General features: G+C 34.6%; 1 protein-coding gene across 2 annotated transcripts; it reads right to left on the reverse strand.

Moving 5' to 3' along the window:
* Positions 1–2,833: 2,833 nt before the first annotated feature.
* On the reverse strand, positions 2,834–15,025 carry SIK1 (Protein kinase superfamily protein). Of its 2 annotated transcripts, none has more exons than XM_085715112.1 (18): positions 14,271–15,025; positions 14,074–14,162; positions 13,866–13,973; positions 13,436–13,543; positions 13,111–13,201; positions 11,527–11,579; positions 10,641–10,703; positions 9,899–9,943; positions 9,473–9,508; positions 8,315–8,370; positions 7,436–7,517; positions 5,589–5,717; positions 5,248–5,398; positions 4,730–4,847; positions 4,140–4,356; positions 3,675–3,875; positions 3,491–3,576; positions 2,834–3,234 (listed from the first exon to the last, which is right to left on the reverse strand). In XM_085715112.1, the coding sequence occupies exons 1-18, from the start codon at positions 15,013–15,015 to the stop codon at positions 3,135–3,137; spliced, it is 2,478 nt and encodes an 825-aa protein (XP_085571238.1). In that variant the 5' UTR covers positions 15,016–15,025; the 3' UTR covers positions 2,834–3,134. The 2 variants fall into 2 exon arrangements, with proteins under 2 accessions (XP_085571238.1, XP_085571237.1); XM_085715111.1 differs by having other exon boundaries at positions 3,491–3,579.
* Between the last annotated feature and the right edge of the window lie 4,761 nt (positions 15,026–19,786).

The following is a 19,786-nucleotide window of genomic DNA, read 5'->3' on the forward strand; positions in this document are numbered from 1 at the left end:
AAAGGGAACATGGCTGCAAATGTAATGAAATAACTTCCTTTGAAATGAAGATTGAAATGAGATCATTTGCAATTCTCAGTCACCCCATGTCCATTCTCATATATAAACTTTTACCATAGAGGACTGCTTCTCACCAACAAAGTTCTTCGCGTCGTATCAGTCAGCAAGAATGAAGCCAAGAAAAACATATAGAAACCAAAAGGGACCGCATCATGGAAGGATCAGCCACCAACTCTGCTAATGAAGTGATCTTGTATGAAGACATTTGATTTGAAACAAGTATTTCTTCACGAAACTCCCATCTTAATGATTTGCAAGTGAATTGCCAGGGCAGGTTGTTCACTGATATTAACGATGAAATTAACGAAGAAATGAGAAAAGAATTTAACGATGAAATTACTAAGAAAACTCATTAAAGGTAAAGAAATAATCAGTTTATTAATTATTTTAAGACAAGAGAAGTTGTAGTTGATTATAGAAAGGAGTGATGGTTCAGGTTTAGTGCTCGACTCTGTCTCGTATATGACTACGGGAACATGTAGAAAACCAAAAAAAAAAAAAAATGAAATGATAATTATTTTGAGTTGAGGCCTAATCTAATTCGATTACAAAATGGAAACGATTATGAATTAACCCAGATCGAATTAAGTTGAAAATGCTAACCATGAATGAAAATCAACCAATAGCAATCAGTTTAATAGTTCAAGATTTCAAATACTATATAGAAATGATTTAGAGTTTATGAATACTCTAATCATGAAACAAAAGGAAAGAGAACAAAATATTGGATCCTAACTCAGCCTCGGTGGAGTAGGAGCCCTCACTAAATTATTTATTTTGTTATAAGTCAATTGATAATTCTATCTTTCTCAAACTAAAAATTAAATGTCGCCACCATTAAAAATTATGAAGTAATTTCATTTATGAAGAATCGAATGTGCTATGGTGAATATTTGGCTACATACATAGATAAATATATTTTTGATATGTTGAAAATAAAAAATATGAAATAACTTTAGAAGGAGGCAAACTTCAGGGACTTAAAAGGGGTGAATGTTACGGTGGAATAAGACTCCTCTGTTGAAAGAGTGCTGTGAAGTTGTGTCCACGCTGTGGCAACAAGGGCATAATCTCATAACCGGTCTCTTCTCAACCCAAAAGAAGACAGAGTTCATAGCGTCCGAGAGAATGTAAAGGCTACAAGGATTTCCATATTGTTATAAACTTGCAGCCCTATCAAACCGAGGTACATGCAAGTTGAAAATGCGGTTGCTATTCCTACGGTCCTTGACCTTGGATACACATTAGGATTAGCCTATTCAAGGACTCTCTGATGACAAGCCGTTGACAACTCTCCTGTGTAGCCATGCTATGCTGTCTAGCCCGTCTGTCAGCTGTAGTTGATGATGATAACTCAAGTTGTGCTCGTGCTCTCTCTTCAATCCATGTCTTTTCCATTGTATCCTAATTTCTTCCATTTTATTTGGAATGTCCTTTTCAAGCTAAGGGTACACTTCAGGCCCTGGAATTGTATGATAGAATGTTTGTACAATTGATGATATTATTTATAGTGATTTATGATTCACACTTTGGTGATAACTTTGCCAAAAAAAATGAAATAACTTTAGCTTATCTAGTCCCGGTCAACATGTGGTTCTCTTCTTTCTTGAAATACCACTCATACAGGAAGTAGTATATATTAGAGTCAAATGATGAGAGAAAGAATGAATCTTGCAGACTAGAATGCAACGACCAGTAGTTTTGAGCAAAACTTTGGCGAGAACAACTGTGGAAGCTTTTGTTATCGAAGAGAAATGAAATGGAACTCCAGAATTAACCAATGTTGTGAGAGAATGATCAATTAGTATAATGAGCTCATTTCATATATCTAATGTACAAGGACACTCCTTCAAATTACGGTCAATGTAACGAAGGTATAAGGATCATGTACAACCGCTGAAACGTGCTATGGCCCGTACAGGATCCAAGTCCTTGACAAAAGCACATGCTGAAAATCTTGTTTGTCAAAATGTCTAAAATATTCAATTTCGATAAAATGCCCTTGAATTTAGATGAAATTTCCAAAACCCCAAATTTTGTCTTTCCAAATTTCATGCACATACTCTAAGAAATGAAGGTTTCTTATAACATAAACTATCACACCCAAACAGCTCCATTAACAACAAATGGCCATTGCATTAGAGTTGCTCCCAGAATCCCTAAAGCCCAGAAACAGAGAAACATGGTTGAAACTTGAAACCTCGGTTGCATTAAATTATACGAGGACAGCGTCTTATCACAGAGCCGACGAGAAGATCAGGGGAAAAGATTCTCAAACACCAATGTCTTTAGGTGTAGAAAAAACATCATTTGTATCTTCAGGTTCTTTGTAAGAAAGCGGGCTCTTGTTCTGAGGTGGATCACCACCATATAATTGGCTTCATCAGAAGCACCTTTGGCAAATGTTCAATGCAATGGTATCAACAAACTACACTTTTATATCTTTTTGGAGGAGGATGGAAAGAGATGTGCACTCCCCTGAAGTCTGAACAAGCAATCAACAGAGGCTGCCGGGAGGTATCTTGGAGAATCTTTGACACTCATCCGTCTTTGAATTTCCAGATTTTCAATAATCTTAATATGTTTGCTTACATTTATTTCTTTATTATTAAGAATACACTTTTCTTTACATTCGTTCTCTTTTAAAAAATTACCAGAGCAAAAATTGTAAAATAAAATATGAATCTGTACATTACCATTGAATGAAACTCGCAACTCACAAGCACTTCCTCCATCTTGTGTTATTGAACACGGGTAAGACAAATTTCTAGCATTACTCCAAAAATTCCACCAGACTACAACATTTGATAAAAAGACCTAGATACAAAATATTTACATATAAATATGTGACAGCTGACTAAACCCATATATTACACGATGTTTGACTGGAACAGAGTAATCAAACCAGCAAAACTAACTAGTCACAATCAAACACCTAAGAAACAAAAACAAAAACAACTATTGCTTCACTGCCACTGATATGAAGTATCATCGTATAATAAGGGCACGCTAAAGGAAAATGGTTATGTCAACTTATCTTGGGGATATATAAAATAGAGGCAGTAAGGTATAATCTACAACCGAAGAATGGTTCTAAGTGTGTCAGAGAGATTTTGAATAGTTCGCTGCTCCTGGGTTGCTTGCAACTCCTGTAGTGGCATATCTTCGTAACACCTAATATAACAAGTAAAACAATTATGCAAAGGAATACGAAATTTACATAGGAATCTAATACACGCATAAGAGGAACTGAAAGGAATCATCATATCAGAAGGAATGACCCCAGTATTCTTTATTGACACAAGTAGGGTGGTTAAAACCTATATAGTTCTCCACTACGCGCATTCGCACAAATTAACCTACTACGATAATTTGCACATTGAGTTGGAAGAAAGGAAAAAAAATTGCTGCAAAAGCCGAAGGGACGTACATCTTATGATAAGCTAAAGCCTGTGCCAAATTCATTAGAGTAGAACTTGAGGTCAATCTTTGGCAAATGCTTGGAGGAAGTGGCATCTGCTGCATGACAGTTAGCAAATCAGTGTAAGTGACTCTAAGAAGTGCACAAAAAACAATTATGCATGACGAGTGCACAAATACACACACACAGTCACCTCATTTATTCCTCTGCGACCTTTCTTGGACTGCCCATCGCCACCAAAAAGCTCTTGCAATGCTTCTACTGTTCCAGTTCCACTTGTATCCTGTTGCATGCCGCCAAGCACATTGTCTGAAAGGAGAGCAATAGGCGATATATCTGTCGCCCTTAAGAATGGTATGGGCACTGTATTACCAGCGGCATAAATGGACCAAAGCTGAAAGAGATAGAAAAAAAAAAGTAAACGGGTGATAAATCTTGGACACCAGTCTCACAGTAGACATTCATGAAAGCAGAGCAGAGTACAAAAGATAAGGCTGTTAACTATTAAAAAATAAAATAATATGTAGTATACTTACAAATCACAAAGGAGTGACAAAACTTAAAGAACCAAAAAGCACAATCTTTGCTCAAATGGAGTGATTACTTACGTGAATATTATACTTGACGGAAAATATATAAATCAAATTACAAAAAATACCTTATCTTGTAAAGCGAATTTGCGGTTGACTGTTTCATTCTGAAGTGTACTATTTCTTATATCACTACCAGCTTGTGCTCGATAAGTGCCTTTTGTTTTAAGGTTCTGCTCTGTTGAATTACTAACAGATGGTAAAGCCGGTTGTATGGTATCTGCAGTAGGACCAGATCCTCTAAAAGAGGCAGTGTTCATGTCGCCAACTTTTAGACTCCCAACCCTAAAATGTATCCACAAAAGAAAGCAAAACTACATTAGAACTCATGAGGAATGAAAAGGAAAAAAGAGGGAAGGTTCTCTAGTAAGCATATAATGCACGTTTTACAAGTTTGCAAAGGTAAAACTTGTTAAATTATGGGTTGCCAATTTTTTTGAAAAATATAGGCAGTAGTGGTAAATGGGAATTACATTTTCATGTGACAATGTCATAATCAATTTCTGTGCCTATCTCTATTTAAAGCCATTAAATACAGGTGGCTCTAACAAAATTTATGAATGGCTGTGAAGAGAGGTAAATTCAAAATTGATGTATGAGTTTATCATGTAAAAATCTAAGGAAATTCATTGTTAGAGTTAAACAGGCAAGTAAGTACCCAGGGTCAGATAATCTGCCTCCTGTGCTGCTGGTGAAAGCCGTTTTATAACTAGCAGAATATGTATCCTGTGTGGTCTTAAATTCATCCCCATGGACTATCATAGTGCCAAAATTACCTGCCAATATACCAAATTCCAAATAATTACGATGCATAATAAGATTAAATTCACGATTCAAAAAATACGTCTTTCGATTCAAAAACTAATTTCAATGTGATAAGCATGCATTTGACAACTGCTAGTAATCACCACCAAACCAGTCCAACAGCAGCTAGGTTCAAGTTCCCACAAGTATGTCCAACAAAGATTAAAATTCAGTTCAACCGGGATTTGAGGGTTACGGCCCCTGTGTATGCCCAATTATCTATAAAGTGAAATTTGCACGCCCACTTTATTTTCAAACCTCATTTTCTCCCATCATAGAACGTGAAACACATCCTTTATGTAACAATAAGAAATAATCAACCTTGACAATAACTAAAATCAGGCTACAGATAAGACGCAAGAATGGGCAGACCTTCACTATTGTCAACCTCATCCACCCTTTGCAGCTTCCTCGTAGTTCCATGTGATGAGATATAAGCTGCCTCCTCAACGCCTATGTTCTGAGGTCTGGATGGAACAGTATCTCCGTACTCGTCATTAAGTATGGAAGCTATCATTGGCTCCTTCAGATTAAGAATGTTTATTACTGACGGAAATTATTCTCTGCTTTTTCAACTATGCAAATCCACTAATCCAGATAGATGAGAAGGATGAATCTGAGTAGATGTGTATAAGTGTGTGTATGTGTGTGTGTGTGTGTGTGTGAGAAAAACTAAAAGAGAGAAGAGGGATGGGAGGAAGTTTAAATCATACCTGATCTCCTGCAGCAGCTGGAGCAAGAGTTTGCACCTGTAAAGCCATTGAAGCCCTGACTTGCCTTGCCTTTTCTAATTTTGGAAACATCGCAGCAGATCCAACTTTCCATTTTTCAAAAAATTTGTGCTGGACAGCCAAAAAAGAACTTGACTCAATGGAAACACCGAACGGTTGAAGAAAATACATGCAATTGCAAACTTGATAAGCATAAATCACGGCAGTTTTAAATTTTATAAAGACATACATTTCGAGTTTGTTTAGAAACCAAACACAAGCAATGGCCAAAATAAAAGCTCACGTGTGATCGATCTGCCACCACTTAAATTATTACCATGGTCATTTTAGATAATCAGTGTATGTTTTGATCGATTATTTTTTTTTAACATACTAATATGTGCTGCAGGAAATGTAAAATATTGAAACACTATATATAAACATTCACATTTAATTTATTATTATAGTCAAGTCATAACAAGAATCAAGTTTCACAATTTTATTTAAAGAATCGTATCAACAACAACAACAACAACCAAAGCCTTATCCCACTAAGTGGGGTCGGCTACATGGATCAAATGACGCCATAGTGTTCTATCAAAAACCATATTTGGATCCAACTCATTGACCTCTAGATCCTTTCTAATGGTTTCTCTAATGGTTTTCTTAGGTCTTACTCTACCTCTTTTAACCTGGCTCTCCTCCATTTGATCTACTCTTCTAACAACGGCATCTACAGGTCTTCTCTCTACATGTCCAAACCATCTAAGCCTATTTTCTACCAACTTTTCTACTATAGGTGCTACCCCCACTCTCTCTCTCTAATGGTGTCATTCCTAATCCTATCATGTCTAGTCTTACCACTCATCCAGCGCAACATCCTCATCTCCGCTACACTTACTCTACTCTCGTGTTGGATCTTAACCACCCAACACTCTGTACCATACAACATTGCCGGTCTGACTGCTGTTCTATAGAACTTTCCTTTCAGCTTAAGTGGTACTTTCTTATCGCACAAAACACCTGAGGCTCTTCTCCATTTCAACCACCCAGCTGGAATCGTATCACAAAAAGTAAATTTGTTTATATTGGGAAATGGGAAGGACCAACTATGAAAGCTAAATACTAATTACAGAGACGGATCGAGATCTATTGATGAAATCAAAACATCTCCACAAGATTTTCATTGATTTGTAAAAGATATAACAGGGTTCCTTGAGAGTTCTAAACCAATTCGGATTTGAATGCTAAAATTTCAGAAATCAAAGACACACACACACACACACACACACTAGCATAAGAACAGAATGAGATATAGAAGACTTTACTATAACTACTAAGTTTGCACCAAGAGTTAACTTTGAGCCCTTATCTTTTTATCTTGGATCTAGATGAGCTGATTGAACATATCAAAGACCAAGACATTTGTGCATGCTTTTAAATATAATATAGTCTTAGTTGGAGAGTTGAGAGAAGAAAAATGAAAAGGTAGAGATATGGAGAAAAATGGCCTTGGAAGCACATAAAAATAAAATATTTGAAAAAATGAGAGCAGAAATAGTTGAGAAAAAATTCAGTAATCTCCTTCTTAGCAACAATTTAAGAAACTTCAATTAACACTAAATACTTAAATCGAAGTATATAATAAGGATAAATTAATACTGACAGCCGAAACAAATATTTTAACCAACTGATATATTAGTGGCTACACCTTTCTCTACATTTACTGTAACTATTTTTTTTCTTATTTCTTCTAAGAAATCTTCTATAGTTAATATACAATCAGCTCTGAATGAGTAAGACTTCTCAAAGTCACTAGATTTTTATCCGAAACATATAACTGAGCATACCTTCAACATCTCAGATGCAGCAGGGCGGAGTCGAGGTTCTTTGGTCAGGCACTTTGCAACAAAATCATGGAAATATAGAGACCTACAAAAGAAAAATCAAATTTAAAAACACCATCATAAAAGATACCATCACGAAATTGAGACTACTCAACTCTCAGGCGCCATCAAGATATTGGCTCTGGGAAAATGAGATTACGATAGTAGCCAACTAAGAGTGAGTAATGACTACTAACTAGCAAATAACGATCAGAGTGATGCACTTATACCATTGGACATAGAAGACAGAAAACTTGTATTTTTTAAATATTGGGATAACAGAATAAGTTTTGTTGAGATAGAGAAGAAATTACAATGAATTTGGAATACAATGAGTTCTTTAACTAAAAAGCACCAACCTTGTATTCTTATTTCTTATCATGTGATAGTGTATTATCATTTAAATGAATGTGTTAGATTCACAGAAGAGGAAAGAGCCTATGTATATATGAGATTTTGTTCAGACTCCAAATTGCATAGGTCAACTGATGAAGTTCTTGCTTAACACATGTATCTTAGATACAACATATGAGAAATGATTTTGTTAAATCAAGGTCTCACTTTAACTATACATGTGGTTTAAATTTGGTGGCATCTTAATATGGGGTCCATTTATCAAAAGTTCGCAAGAAAGCATCTGAGAGATTGTGTAGTAAATGCATTGTAAACTCGGTTCTGCCTTTAAAAAAAGATAAAAACAAGCACAAAATATATATAGCATATGGAAAATATCCTTTGAATTAGTAAACCAAATAGCATCATGGATCATTAACCAACTGTTTGAAGCACACTGCTTCAGAAATTATCTGCAAAAAGAGCTGAGTATAGACTATAGAAACAAACCATTTTTCTTTATCCTCAAGCATTGGAGCTGGTTCGATGGATATCATGAATAAAACCTACAAAGGAAAAACACAACTTTATAACTCCCCTCACCTCAAAAGGAAAGCAAACCATGATCTTGACTATCCCAAAAATATCCAATTACAAAAATAAAAATTTAAAGAATTAAAAACCCCTGGTATGCCTTCAAACAAATGTTATTCTAGTACATTAGTTGAGCTTGCAGACAACCATAATTTCAATATTTCCTTATATATTATAATACCAAAATAGGGAAGCACACCGAAGTTGATGTTTTCTTCAAAAAAACACTAATACAAATAAATTTCTCAAAGAATGCAAGAATCTATGTAGCTTTTTTCTGACAGAAGAAACTACCTATATAATGTATTTCCTTTCACATTGATTCTCACAAACTCGTCTATTCCTTAAGAAACTTTTCATACAGCATATTTTCACAGCAAGGAAAATTAGGAAAAAGTAACAACTTTGACGTTATTTAGATAAAAAGTTTACACCTATCGCAAAAAAAAAGATAACAGATACCATAAGTCTGAATTCTGACATAAGTAGAATTTAGATCCTCTTTCATTCATAACTAATTAATAGTCCATCAAAAAACTCTGATGATTTGTTAGTTAAAGGAGTTCGAGCTAGTTAGTTAGTAGTCGAGGACAAGGAAGGGAATAATTAGAGAAATCGGGCAAGTTGTCAATAAATAAGCAGAAGGGTTGAGAGGGACAGATAATCTCGTCATTTGAAAGAGAGCCAGGGCCTTTGAACATATGGAGGGAACAGAGCCTTACAATTGATAGAACTTTATCTGTTCTTTGTAATAAGGTACCAGGTTTCTATCACTCTAATAACATGGGAGATCAAATATATATTCCCTCCATCTCATTGCATGTCAAATGTCATGTCTATTTCTCTCAGTTACTCTTCTGTTTCTCCCTCCTAATTCACCTATACAAAGATCAAAGTTTCTCCCAACAAATTGACTAACATGTTGTAGTGGATGAAATAATCAATCATTTGAACATTATATGAACATTAATATAAATTACCAGTTAAAAATTACTTAAGAAAACAGGGGAGAAGAGCTCGTGCAATCACTTATGATTAACACACCAGTAAAAATCAAAGTTTTAAGTTACTAACCCTCATCGGATGCACTGATGATCTTGGAGGAACACCCTGAAAATTACAATAACAGAATGAGTATTGTTTTTAGTGCAGCACCAGGATATAAAATGAGATCTAACATGATGTTTCCATTTAATTGCATGATACAATAAATAACAGTTTATGGATGACAACCCAACCACATAGAGATAGAATGTATAGTGTTTCTCCTCAAAACACAAATAACACTACAACAAATGTTTCTTCATGGGAGAAGGGCAAAAAGAATGGAGGGGCAACAGAACAGTAAGTATAGGGAGGGGTAACAGAACAGTAAGTATAAATCAATTGCAAATATCGTAAAGTTGGGAGCAAAAATGGGGGAAAGAAAAGGAAGTAGTACTTATTAACTAACAGATCACTTGGAAGTCAGAGAATTTAAAATATAAGCAATGGATATACCTCAGCCATTTCAATTGCAGACACACCAAGAGCCCAGACATCTACCTGAAAATCATAGTTAAATAAGTAAAACCTTATACAGGTCTGACGAATAATCTAACTGCAATAAATACTAAAGAATTATTTGTTTCATTAATGTTTCATGAAATACAAGTGACCTAGCATAGAACTAACATCATAAATAACTGGCCTTCACATTACTTTTCATGTCTCCACTAGTACTACTCCTTTTCATGTGGTCTATGGGAAAGAGCCTCCTACAGTTATTCGGTTTATAGAAGGAGAAACTAACACAGAAGCTGCGGCACAGAACTTAATGAAAGATACGAAGCTCTTAGTCAAATGAAGCATCACTTAATATAACATAGGAGAAGATGAAGCATTATGAAAATAAGGAAAGAAGGGATCAATAGTTTGTTGTAGGGGCTAAGTTTATCTTAAAGTTGAGTTTATCTACCTTGCTCTTATATAATTATTGTTATTATTCAGTAAATATCTGGTGCTATATCAGAAACTCACGTGTCAAATTAAAAATCCTTTGTGAATTTTTAAATAAAACTACATATGGCATGTACAACAACTTTTACTCTTAAATCCAAACCTAAAAACCAACTACCAGAGGAAAAAAAAGTTAAGGCACATGGAGATAAAGCAAGGAGAAGATGCAGTACAGTAGCAACAAAAGAAAGTGCACAAGCACAACTATGAAAACTAGGTTAACAGATTCTGGAAAGCGCGGTACCTTTCCATCATAACGACTTTCCTGAATGACTTCCGGAGCCATCCAATGAGGGGTTCCAATGAACTACAAGCACATTAAACAGAAACATCAAAAGTCCTGCCATGATAAAAAGAATAAATAACATGTCCATATAAAATGTGCAGAAACACCTCAGTGCAAATCAAAATGTTTTTGAATATAATTATATATCAAGTTCACGTCACATTCAAGAATGCTAAAGGGAAACTCTCAAGGGCAAGCTCAAGGTTTGAAATGTCTAATAACTCAAAGGAAATCAAATTACTAAGGGAAAATACTTAGAAAAAATTAAAGGGAAAGTACTTTGAAGATAAGAGAAAGGAACATTCACTGAGTAAATATAATGGGAATGAGAACAACTGCTAAGTCACAATAAGTTGCACACAGAAACTAGGATGCGAAATTTAATATCGCCTATTATACAAGTTAATTGGCAATAGATGCACCAAAAGCCAATGCCACTAGCATGATTCACAATGCACAAAGGACAATTATCTCAATCTCAGTTTATGGATGTAAAGATGCAGGGACAGATTTTGTGCTAAAAGGAAGTCAGATGCATGTTTCATTTCATTTCATTTAAATCTAAAAACAGTTTATTCAAACAAAAAACATAAGATATGTCCCCCAATAAGATAAGCATTTAATGGCACTTTTTTTCTTCATTTCCATTTTAGTATTTGTTTCAAAATTGGAATACCATGATGTAAGTAAGAAAAGTTTGTTCCTGCTGTTTAATATAAAAATTAACAATCTTACTTCAACACCATATCTTTGTCATCTAAGAATTGAAAACCATGTTCCTACTCCTGACTTCATTTATTATATGACATAATAACATTAAAATAATTTTAAACAAAACAACTACCGTATTGCGCTTTGACATAGTCCTTGTAAGCTGTGCAGCAACACCAAAATCCCCTGCTCATTATGAAACAGGAATCTAAATCAGTCTGTTGCTAAAGGTCCAAGAATATTAGTGCCTTGGATATAAATATTTATTTTAGTATCATGCTGCTTTATCTAAGAAGTATGCCACAGTCAATTTTATACTTGATAAGTTGATATACATAATGAAGTCCAGCTCCTAAAATGCTTCTGACAACTTATTTGAAATGCATCAAACGGACATTATGACTAGCAATGCTATTGAATAATATCAACGACTTCGCATGTACTATTTTTTTCAAAAATAGACTTGAAAAAAGAATAAAAAAAAAAAATTTAAGAGCAATTCCAAAACATACTACCATTGACTATCAAATAATAGAATAGAATTTGTTGAAATTTTATGGTTTTAAAAGGCATCAGAATTGAACTTAAGATGTTATTATGTTTAAATATCAAAATTTGAATGCCATAAATCTTAATTTCAGTGAACATTGAAAAAATAAATAGGAGTGGAAGAGAGCATCACTGGTTAACTAAAAATATCACATTCTTCTCAAACAGCTAATATTGATGTCTTCATGGCATACATATATTGAAAGGCACAATAACAACTGCAAATCGAAAGATAAGGACAGCTCAAACTGTAGACACCATGACAAATTGAAGAGTAAGCAACCATGTGATGAATATTAGTTTCATCCTTTTTGGGAAAAACCCAAGTTCCTACATTGGATAGATAAGACTATTGATAAGAACTTATTGTTTTAAAAGAAGCCAAACTAACCCACTGAAATTGGCACCAGGGAGAATCGAACCTGAGACCTTAAGAGGAGCACACTCCAAGGTCCCAAGCCAACCCAGATATAAAGAGAGGCACTCTTCACCTTACAAGCCAGTTTTGTAAGGATGAGTTAGGCCCAATATAAAAACCTAATATGGTATCAGAGCCTATCGATACGGGCCACCCACCATTTATACACGCACCAGGCCCAATAGTGTTGGGCGTGAGGGGGGTGTATTGGGCAAAATCCAAGTCCCGCATTGGATAGATCAGACTGATAAGAATTTATAGAAGCACTCCTCAACTTACAAACCGGTTTTGTAAGGATGAGTTAGGCCCAATATAAAAACCTAATAATCCTTAACTACCATTACAAGGGGTCCAGTTACTTTACTATTTTAGTAGTTGAAGTAATAATTTAGAATTTAGAAGGGAGTGATTTACTAGTTGTAAAAGCAATCACCCTTTCTTAGCAGAATAGCCTCTCTAGATGTTATACAATAATACAGCATTTTAATATGAAGACTAGAGATCTAAACACCCATCTCAATCATATAAGCCAAGACGTCGTAACTACTTGCTAAATAAAATATCAAGAAAAAGTAACAACACAAAATAGTGAATTCAACTTTTTATTTGGGAGGAGGGAAAAATAAGATAGTCATGTTCAATGTATACTAATCATGATTTTCATGTTAAAGGACACAATGATAATCGTCAAAAACTATAATTACTAAGCACACTCGGCAAATGTTACACAAATACAACTACTGTGCTCACCTAGCTTGACGTCTCCTTGCTCAGTTAATAAGATATTCCCACCTTTAATGTCTCTATGGACTTTAAAAATTGAGTGTAAATAATCAAGTCCCTATGCATAATCCAGGAAGATATTAGAAAAAAAATAAACAAAAACAATATCATTTTTATTTACAGCAGAAATCTTAGTCCAAATAATTCCGTTAAAAGTATTTATTTGAAGCAATGAAGAACAGTTCCAATCCATTCAATCAACTGAAAACCTTTGTAGAGGCTAACCGATGAATCAACGAGTATGACAATATCAGTAAATACATCCAGTTCCAATCCATTCAATCAACTATACCTTCAGTGCTTCTCTACAAATATATGCTATTTGACCCTCATCCAGTGCTTCATCAGTCACGTTCATCAGATCAGCAACACTACCACCACCACAGTATTCCATCACTATCTGCCAAAATCTTAATCAGAGATTCAGAAACCATAGTATAACAAGCAACATCAACCACATCGTTTATATATTTATACAATACAAAAAAGGGAGCCTCAATAAAAATAACTTAAGAAAATAAGTCCTAGCAAAAGACACAACAAACAAATAACAAAATCCAAATATGAATACATCCCTGCAAACAAATCATTAGCGAGAATGGCAAACCCATGAATATTCATAAATCACAAACAAAAAACCACTAAATCTAAAAAGGGTTTCAGAAAAGCAGTGTCATACAAACAGTTATTTCAGGTTTAGGCAATGTTCTCTTAGTTCTTACCCAAAGATACTCTTCTCCTTGATAGCTTCCGAGATAACGTACAACATTAGGATGATTACATTGTTGTAACATCTCAATCTCACCACGAATTTCCTCATATCCCTCCTCCTAATAAACACAACAATCATAATAGTTCATACTTCATTCAAAACAGTTCATACACAATCCAATCCAATTAATTAAATTACAAAAAGAAACAAAAACTCACCCCTTCAGATAATGATATGACTTTGATAGCAACCATTTCAGAGGTTCTATAATCCCTAGCTTTATAAACAGCACCATATGAACCCTTCCCTGCAACAATTCCAAAAACAAAACCATTACAAATTCATTCATACAAACCAAAACAAAAATCAGCGAATACATAATGAAAAAGCTCGAATTGATAATTTTAGCACATACCAAGTTCATTGAGCAATTCATACTTAGTAGTAGGATCCTCTCTAATAACACTATCAGGAATCGAACTCGTCGAAACCTTCGTTGTTATAGCTTCATTCTGTGAAGATCCACTTCCTTTCCTCTGCTTCCCAAACTCTCCCACACCTTGCATACTTGCAATTGCTCTCTCCATCGTCGAACCACCACCTCCACTGCCGTCATTTCCTCCAGTCCTTCGCACCATCGTTCCACTCACAGACTCTCTCTCGCTATTCCTCACCGTCGACCGCATCACAAAAGTCGAAAATCCACCTCCGTCATCATCATCACCATCATCGTTCAAAGCATTCGCCTGAGAAGAATTCCCGGTCTTCCACGTGGATCCCGCCGGTGAAGCCACGCCGGAAGAAGACCGATCTCGCTGCCGGCTCCGATCATTTTTCACGATCATAGTACCGAAATCACCAGATTCATCTTCGTCATCGTCGTAATCCATCGATGCTCCGCCGCCGAAGTCCTTGGGGAGACGTTTGAGAAGCGGAGGGAGAAAGGAATCTTCATCTTCATCATCGTCATTGTCATCGTGGCCGTTGTCTTTGAACTTCATTGTTGCGTATGGATCTTCCTGTGCTTCCGCGCTGGCGGTTTTCCGGCGCCGGTTGGTTTCTCCGTCGTCGTCATCGTCGTTGTGGATTACGAAAGTAGAGTAGATATCGGATTTGGGTCGGGTATTTCGGGTTCGCGGGGAGAAAGAGCCCCGATCCATTTTTCAAACTGCAAAGTGTAAAGAAGAAATCTATCTATATGTCCCTCGCATTCACACCTTAGCTGAAACACTGTCGAGCAAGTGCAAATATTTACCCTTTACCCTACAAAGTGTCTATTTTACCCTTCTTCCTCTTACTTAATGTTTCCTTTGGCGGCGTTTTTCAACCCACGTTTTCTATAAAACCACGGCAACTAACCACATTAACCCAAAAGCTTCAATTCCTACCTTTTAGAAATTACGACAATTTTGCTTTAGAAATACCCCAAACGTGCTTATGTGCTTGTAAACTCGAGCCCAAACAAGCACTTGGTAATTTTTCAAATCAATTTTTCAATCTCACTTTTAATATTTTCGAATTGAGTTGAATTCACCACCACATGAGTTTCCAAATACGAAAAAGTTTTTCGGTTTAAAAAGATTTTTGAAAAACTTCACTTCAACTTTTTCAAACTGAGCATCAGTTCACCCATATAAGTTTTTCAATATGTAAAAGTTTTTGGATCTGAAAAGTTTTTCCAGTTTGAATAAAATTTCTACAAAACTTATTATATTGCTTTTTGGTTTAAAAAAACTAAAAATTTAATAAAAAAGACTACAAACCGAAAACTTTAAATAAGTGTTCATAAACATTTTATAAACTAAAAAACATTTTTCGGGAAGTAGTGCACGCCGTAAAAGATAAAATTAATTTTCCTGAAAAAATGTGTATTGAAAACAGTTTGTATTTGAATACTTATTGTCTTTGCTCTCAAATAAACTCTACAATAATTTTAGAAAAAAGTGAAGAGTTTTAACTTGAGTGAATAAGTATTTTCATCCTTTAATTTGTATATGAAGTAGATATAATAGTCACAAGGAAGGGGGTTTGAATTGTGGCCCTTTTAAAATTAAACATGTAACTTAAAATTGATTCTCAAGTTGTGAACTTGGAATAGTTAAGTTAGTAGAATGACTTCAGAACGTTATGAAGTGTTAATGCAAAATCAGTTTAAATAAATAAATGTGTTTGTGTGTAGTGTATACTATAAGTAAAGAGTATAGGGAAAAGAAGAAGAACACAGAGAAATTTATAGTGGTTCACCCAATGTGGGTTAGTCCACTCCTCACAATCTTGTGAGAGTTTCCACTATGATGCTTGAGATACCCTCTCAAATTCTGCGCCTTGCAATCTTGTTCACCTGAACAATTACAACAACTGTATTCTCTAAGCCTCGGCAGGCTTGCAACCTTCTTGCTAAGTTACCCACTTAGACTTTACACTTTTTGCTCAAACTAACAAGTTAGTACCCCTAAAGCTAGATGAGATTTTTCTTTACAATGATTTGAAGTTTGAATGAAATCAGACAAGAGGATGAAGAAAAATGGAGGAGGAAGATTATCTTTGAAAAGATAAGAAAGAGAATTGATTCACACTCTTAGAGATTTTAATAGTCTACTGAGTTGATTTGTGAGATCAATTTGCTTTTAAGCTTTTTCTAAACACTTTTAATAAGTTGTTTTTGTATGCTTGTAAGTTGTGCTTCAATGTTGAGCCTTCCACTCTTTTTTATAGAGTTTCTTGACCTCTTATAGCCGTTAGAGTGTAACCAATAATCTTGTGTCACGTGTCCTAGGACCCACCAACTTTTTCTTGAGAATCTGGGTGAACATTCTGAACTGAAAATACTTCAGAATGTTGTTGTGTTCTTGAGAATACTTCAAACTGTTGTTGTGTTCATCAGGATATTGTTCTTGGGTTCATGTGGATGAAGGTCATATGTGTTTCTGGGTTTCATCATATGAATATCACATGAACTTTTGGGTTGTATCATGAAGATTGTTCTTTGTACGAACTTCATAATGTTCCTGGATCAGATCTTCTTTCAAATCTGTCTTGGAGCTAGTGCAGGAGAGATAAAGTGGAACTGTCACTTCAAGTCCATGCTTTAGGTGATTTGGTTTGCTTTGTACAGTGCCAACTCCCATATGTGTCGAATCCTTATTGAATAAGACTAGATCTTGCTTTTTTATTTGCTTTTTAGTTTTTACTTTCCGCTAATTGTACTGTTCATGTCAGAAAAAGCATGTAGTTGGATTGAACTTTCTGAACTCGAGAGACTTCAGAATGTTCCTTTTGTTTCACTTAGGATGATTTGTAAGACTCTCATTTGATGTAATCAAATCCTAATAGTGAAACATCAATGAAGTGATGTATGAAAAACATCTAGGATGATATTCTTGATGAAATATTCCTGATGTTTTGTACTTCAAATGTTCATAGTCTTGAATGAACATTGAAGATCCCTTTTTGACTTTAATCAAATAAATGCCTTTATTCCTTGATTTATCTTGGTTAATGTATTTTACTAGGATTTTATTTATGTTGCGTGAACCTTGCATGTTCTTCATTTTGTTCATGAATTTCTGGGATTTGTTCTCGATGTTCATCAGAACAACCTTCTGAACTTTGTCCAACCTTCTGAACTCAGTTTAACTTTATGAACTCTGACTGAGTTCATAAGTCTTTATGTTCTTTGATTTCTTGTATCTTGGTATGATTTAAACTTTGTTCCTGTATTAGTTAAACACTCAAGAGCACAAGTTAAATACCAAGAAATTAATCAAAGTCCATTAATTCCTTAATCATCAAGGTTTGTTATCTTTAAAATTAATCAGGGATTTTGCCTCAACATTATAGGTTGTTCAATTTCATACTCAAATTATTTGAAACAGCTAAATGTCTTTGAAGTTTACAAACGTAGATCAATTTCGTCTCTCCGTCAAGTCTCACCGTTAACGGTGCTGACATGTGACATTAAACGCTGACGTGGATTGCCAACTCAGATGCCACGTATTCAATGACGAAGTTGATCGAAAAATATGATTTTTTTTTTACTTTTTTTAAAATGAAAGTCATTACAAATTGTTACATTGTCAAGTCGATCCATAAATTATTCATTGTTAAATTGTTAAATTTTTTTGCAATGTTGTATATGCTCCCTATTTTTTCAATTTCCATTTTTTTCTAATCCAATCCAATAATTGAGCAGTGTACACTCATGAAAATATAAAAGTGTCGGTGTAAAAGATACATGTTCAACTTAAATGAAGTAGAAAAAAGACAATTTAATTAAAAAAATTGGTCAATGTGTCTTCTTCTCATGCTACTAGCCACAATTTCAAATGATGAAGAGTTATTTCATCTCCTTATTGCTACCAAATCACTAACTGCCCCTCGACCACCAGGACCGAAGATAAATGATTTAGGATCGATTTGATAGTTAAGATAAATGATTTAGGATCAATTTGATAGTTAAGATAAATGATTTAGGATCGATTTGATAGTGATTGACATATTTCACAGACTATCATGATTTTTTTAATGAATAATTCAAGGATCAATTTGACATTGTAACAATTTGTAATGACTTTCATTTCAAAAAAAAATTCAAATTTTTTTATCGATTTCATCCTTGCATATGTAGCATCTGAGTTGGCAATCCACACGCCATCACCGTTAACGATGATACTTGACGGATGGATGAAATTGATCGATATTTGTAAAATTTAGAGATGTTTTATCTATTTTCAAAAATTTGAAGACAAAATTGAACCACATCTACAAATTCAATGATGAAAATGTCTATCCAGTCGTTGTAGTTTATGTTTTTTTTGAACTAATTTAGGGAAGAAAAGAGAATAATAATACTCGTTTTAGTTTATGTATAAGGGTAAATTAGATAATTTACACAGATGCAGGGGTGTGAGTATAATTATTGGGGTATCTGGTAAACTTTATATGCCTGTAATGTTTATGGGCTTTTCATTGCCCATCTGGGGCTTCTGGCTTACAAGTATGGGACTTTATGGGGTGCTTTTTACACCATCTGTTTTCCAAAATATCACTATGATTTATATATTGTATCAGCCAGAGAAACTCATATTGCATGATGATAAACTATATAACAAATGAGAAAAGTAAAACTCATTTTTTTTTTAACGAAAGCCACACCACAATATATTTTTGTGTATTTGACTTCTCTGAAAATAATGAAGAGATTTGGTTTATTGATAATGACTACATCAATCATATGACCATTATTAAGGACAATTGTCTCTCATTTGATAAAAAAAATTAAAGTGTTCGTAAAATTTAGAGAGAGCAACTCACTTAATGCTTAAGACAAATTAATAATTGATGTCCAAACCAAAAGAATTAGTCGAAAACTCATCACTTAATGTTGTTTTATCTCAAGATATCTTGAGTGTTGCACAACTCAAACAAAAATGTTATTAAGCAAGATTCAATGAAAAAGGATGCATAATGGTTGGCAAGAAAAAGATCTAGCTAGTGGTTGTTGTTTCAATGATATTGAACAAATGTTTTTCACTATTTATAATGAGGGGAAACGAAAATACGGTGGTGAAAGATCTTGGTTCATCGTGGCCTAACGATGGTGTTGGGTTAAGGGTGGCAACTTAATTCATCGCGGCCATTGGAGCTCCGTTGTGCGCCGCCATTGGGCCACCGTGTCTCTGCCGCGGAGTCGGCAGAGCTCATTGTTGAAAATTTTAATGATACAATATTTAATTAAGTTAAATTTTATTTATAATACTGAATATTATTTAGGGTTGCTATCCCCTTGAATTTCTTTTTTAATTTGGTTCATTGGGATTGTTGGTGTTAGATTCTCATATTAAGGCCATAGTGGAATTTTTCAATTAAATTTGCATTCAATAGACTTTGGACAGGATCGGTCAAACACATTTGAAGGCCTAACGAAAGTTT

The sequence above is a fragment of the Medicago sativa genome, chromosome 5, assembly GCF_051527215.1.
Source record: "Medicago sativa cultivar Bolivia chromosome 5, Bolivia_mono, whole genome shotgun sequence".
Taxonomy (NCBI): Eukaryota; Viridiplantae; Streptophyta; class Magnoliopsida; order Fabales; family Fabaceae; genus Medicago; species Medicago sativa.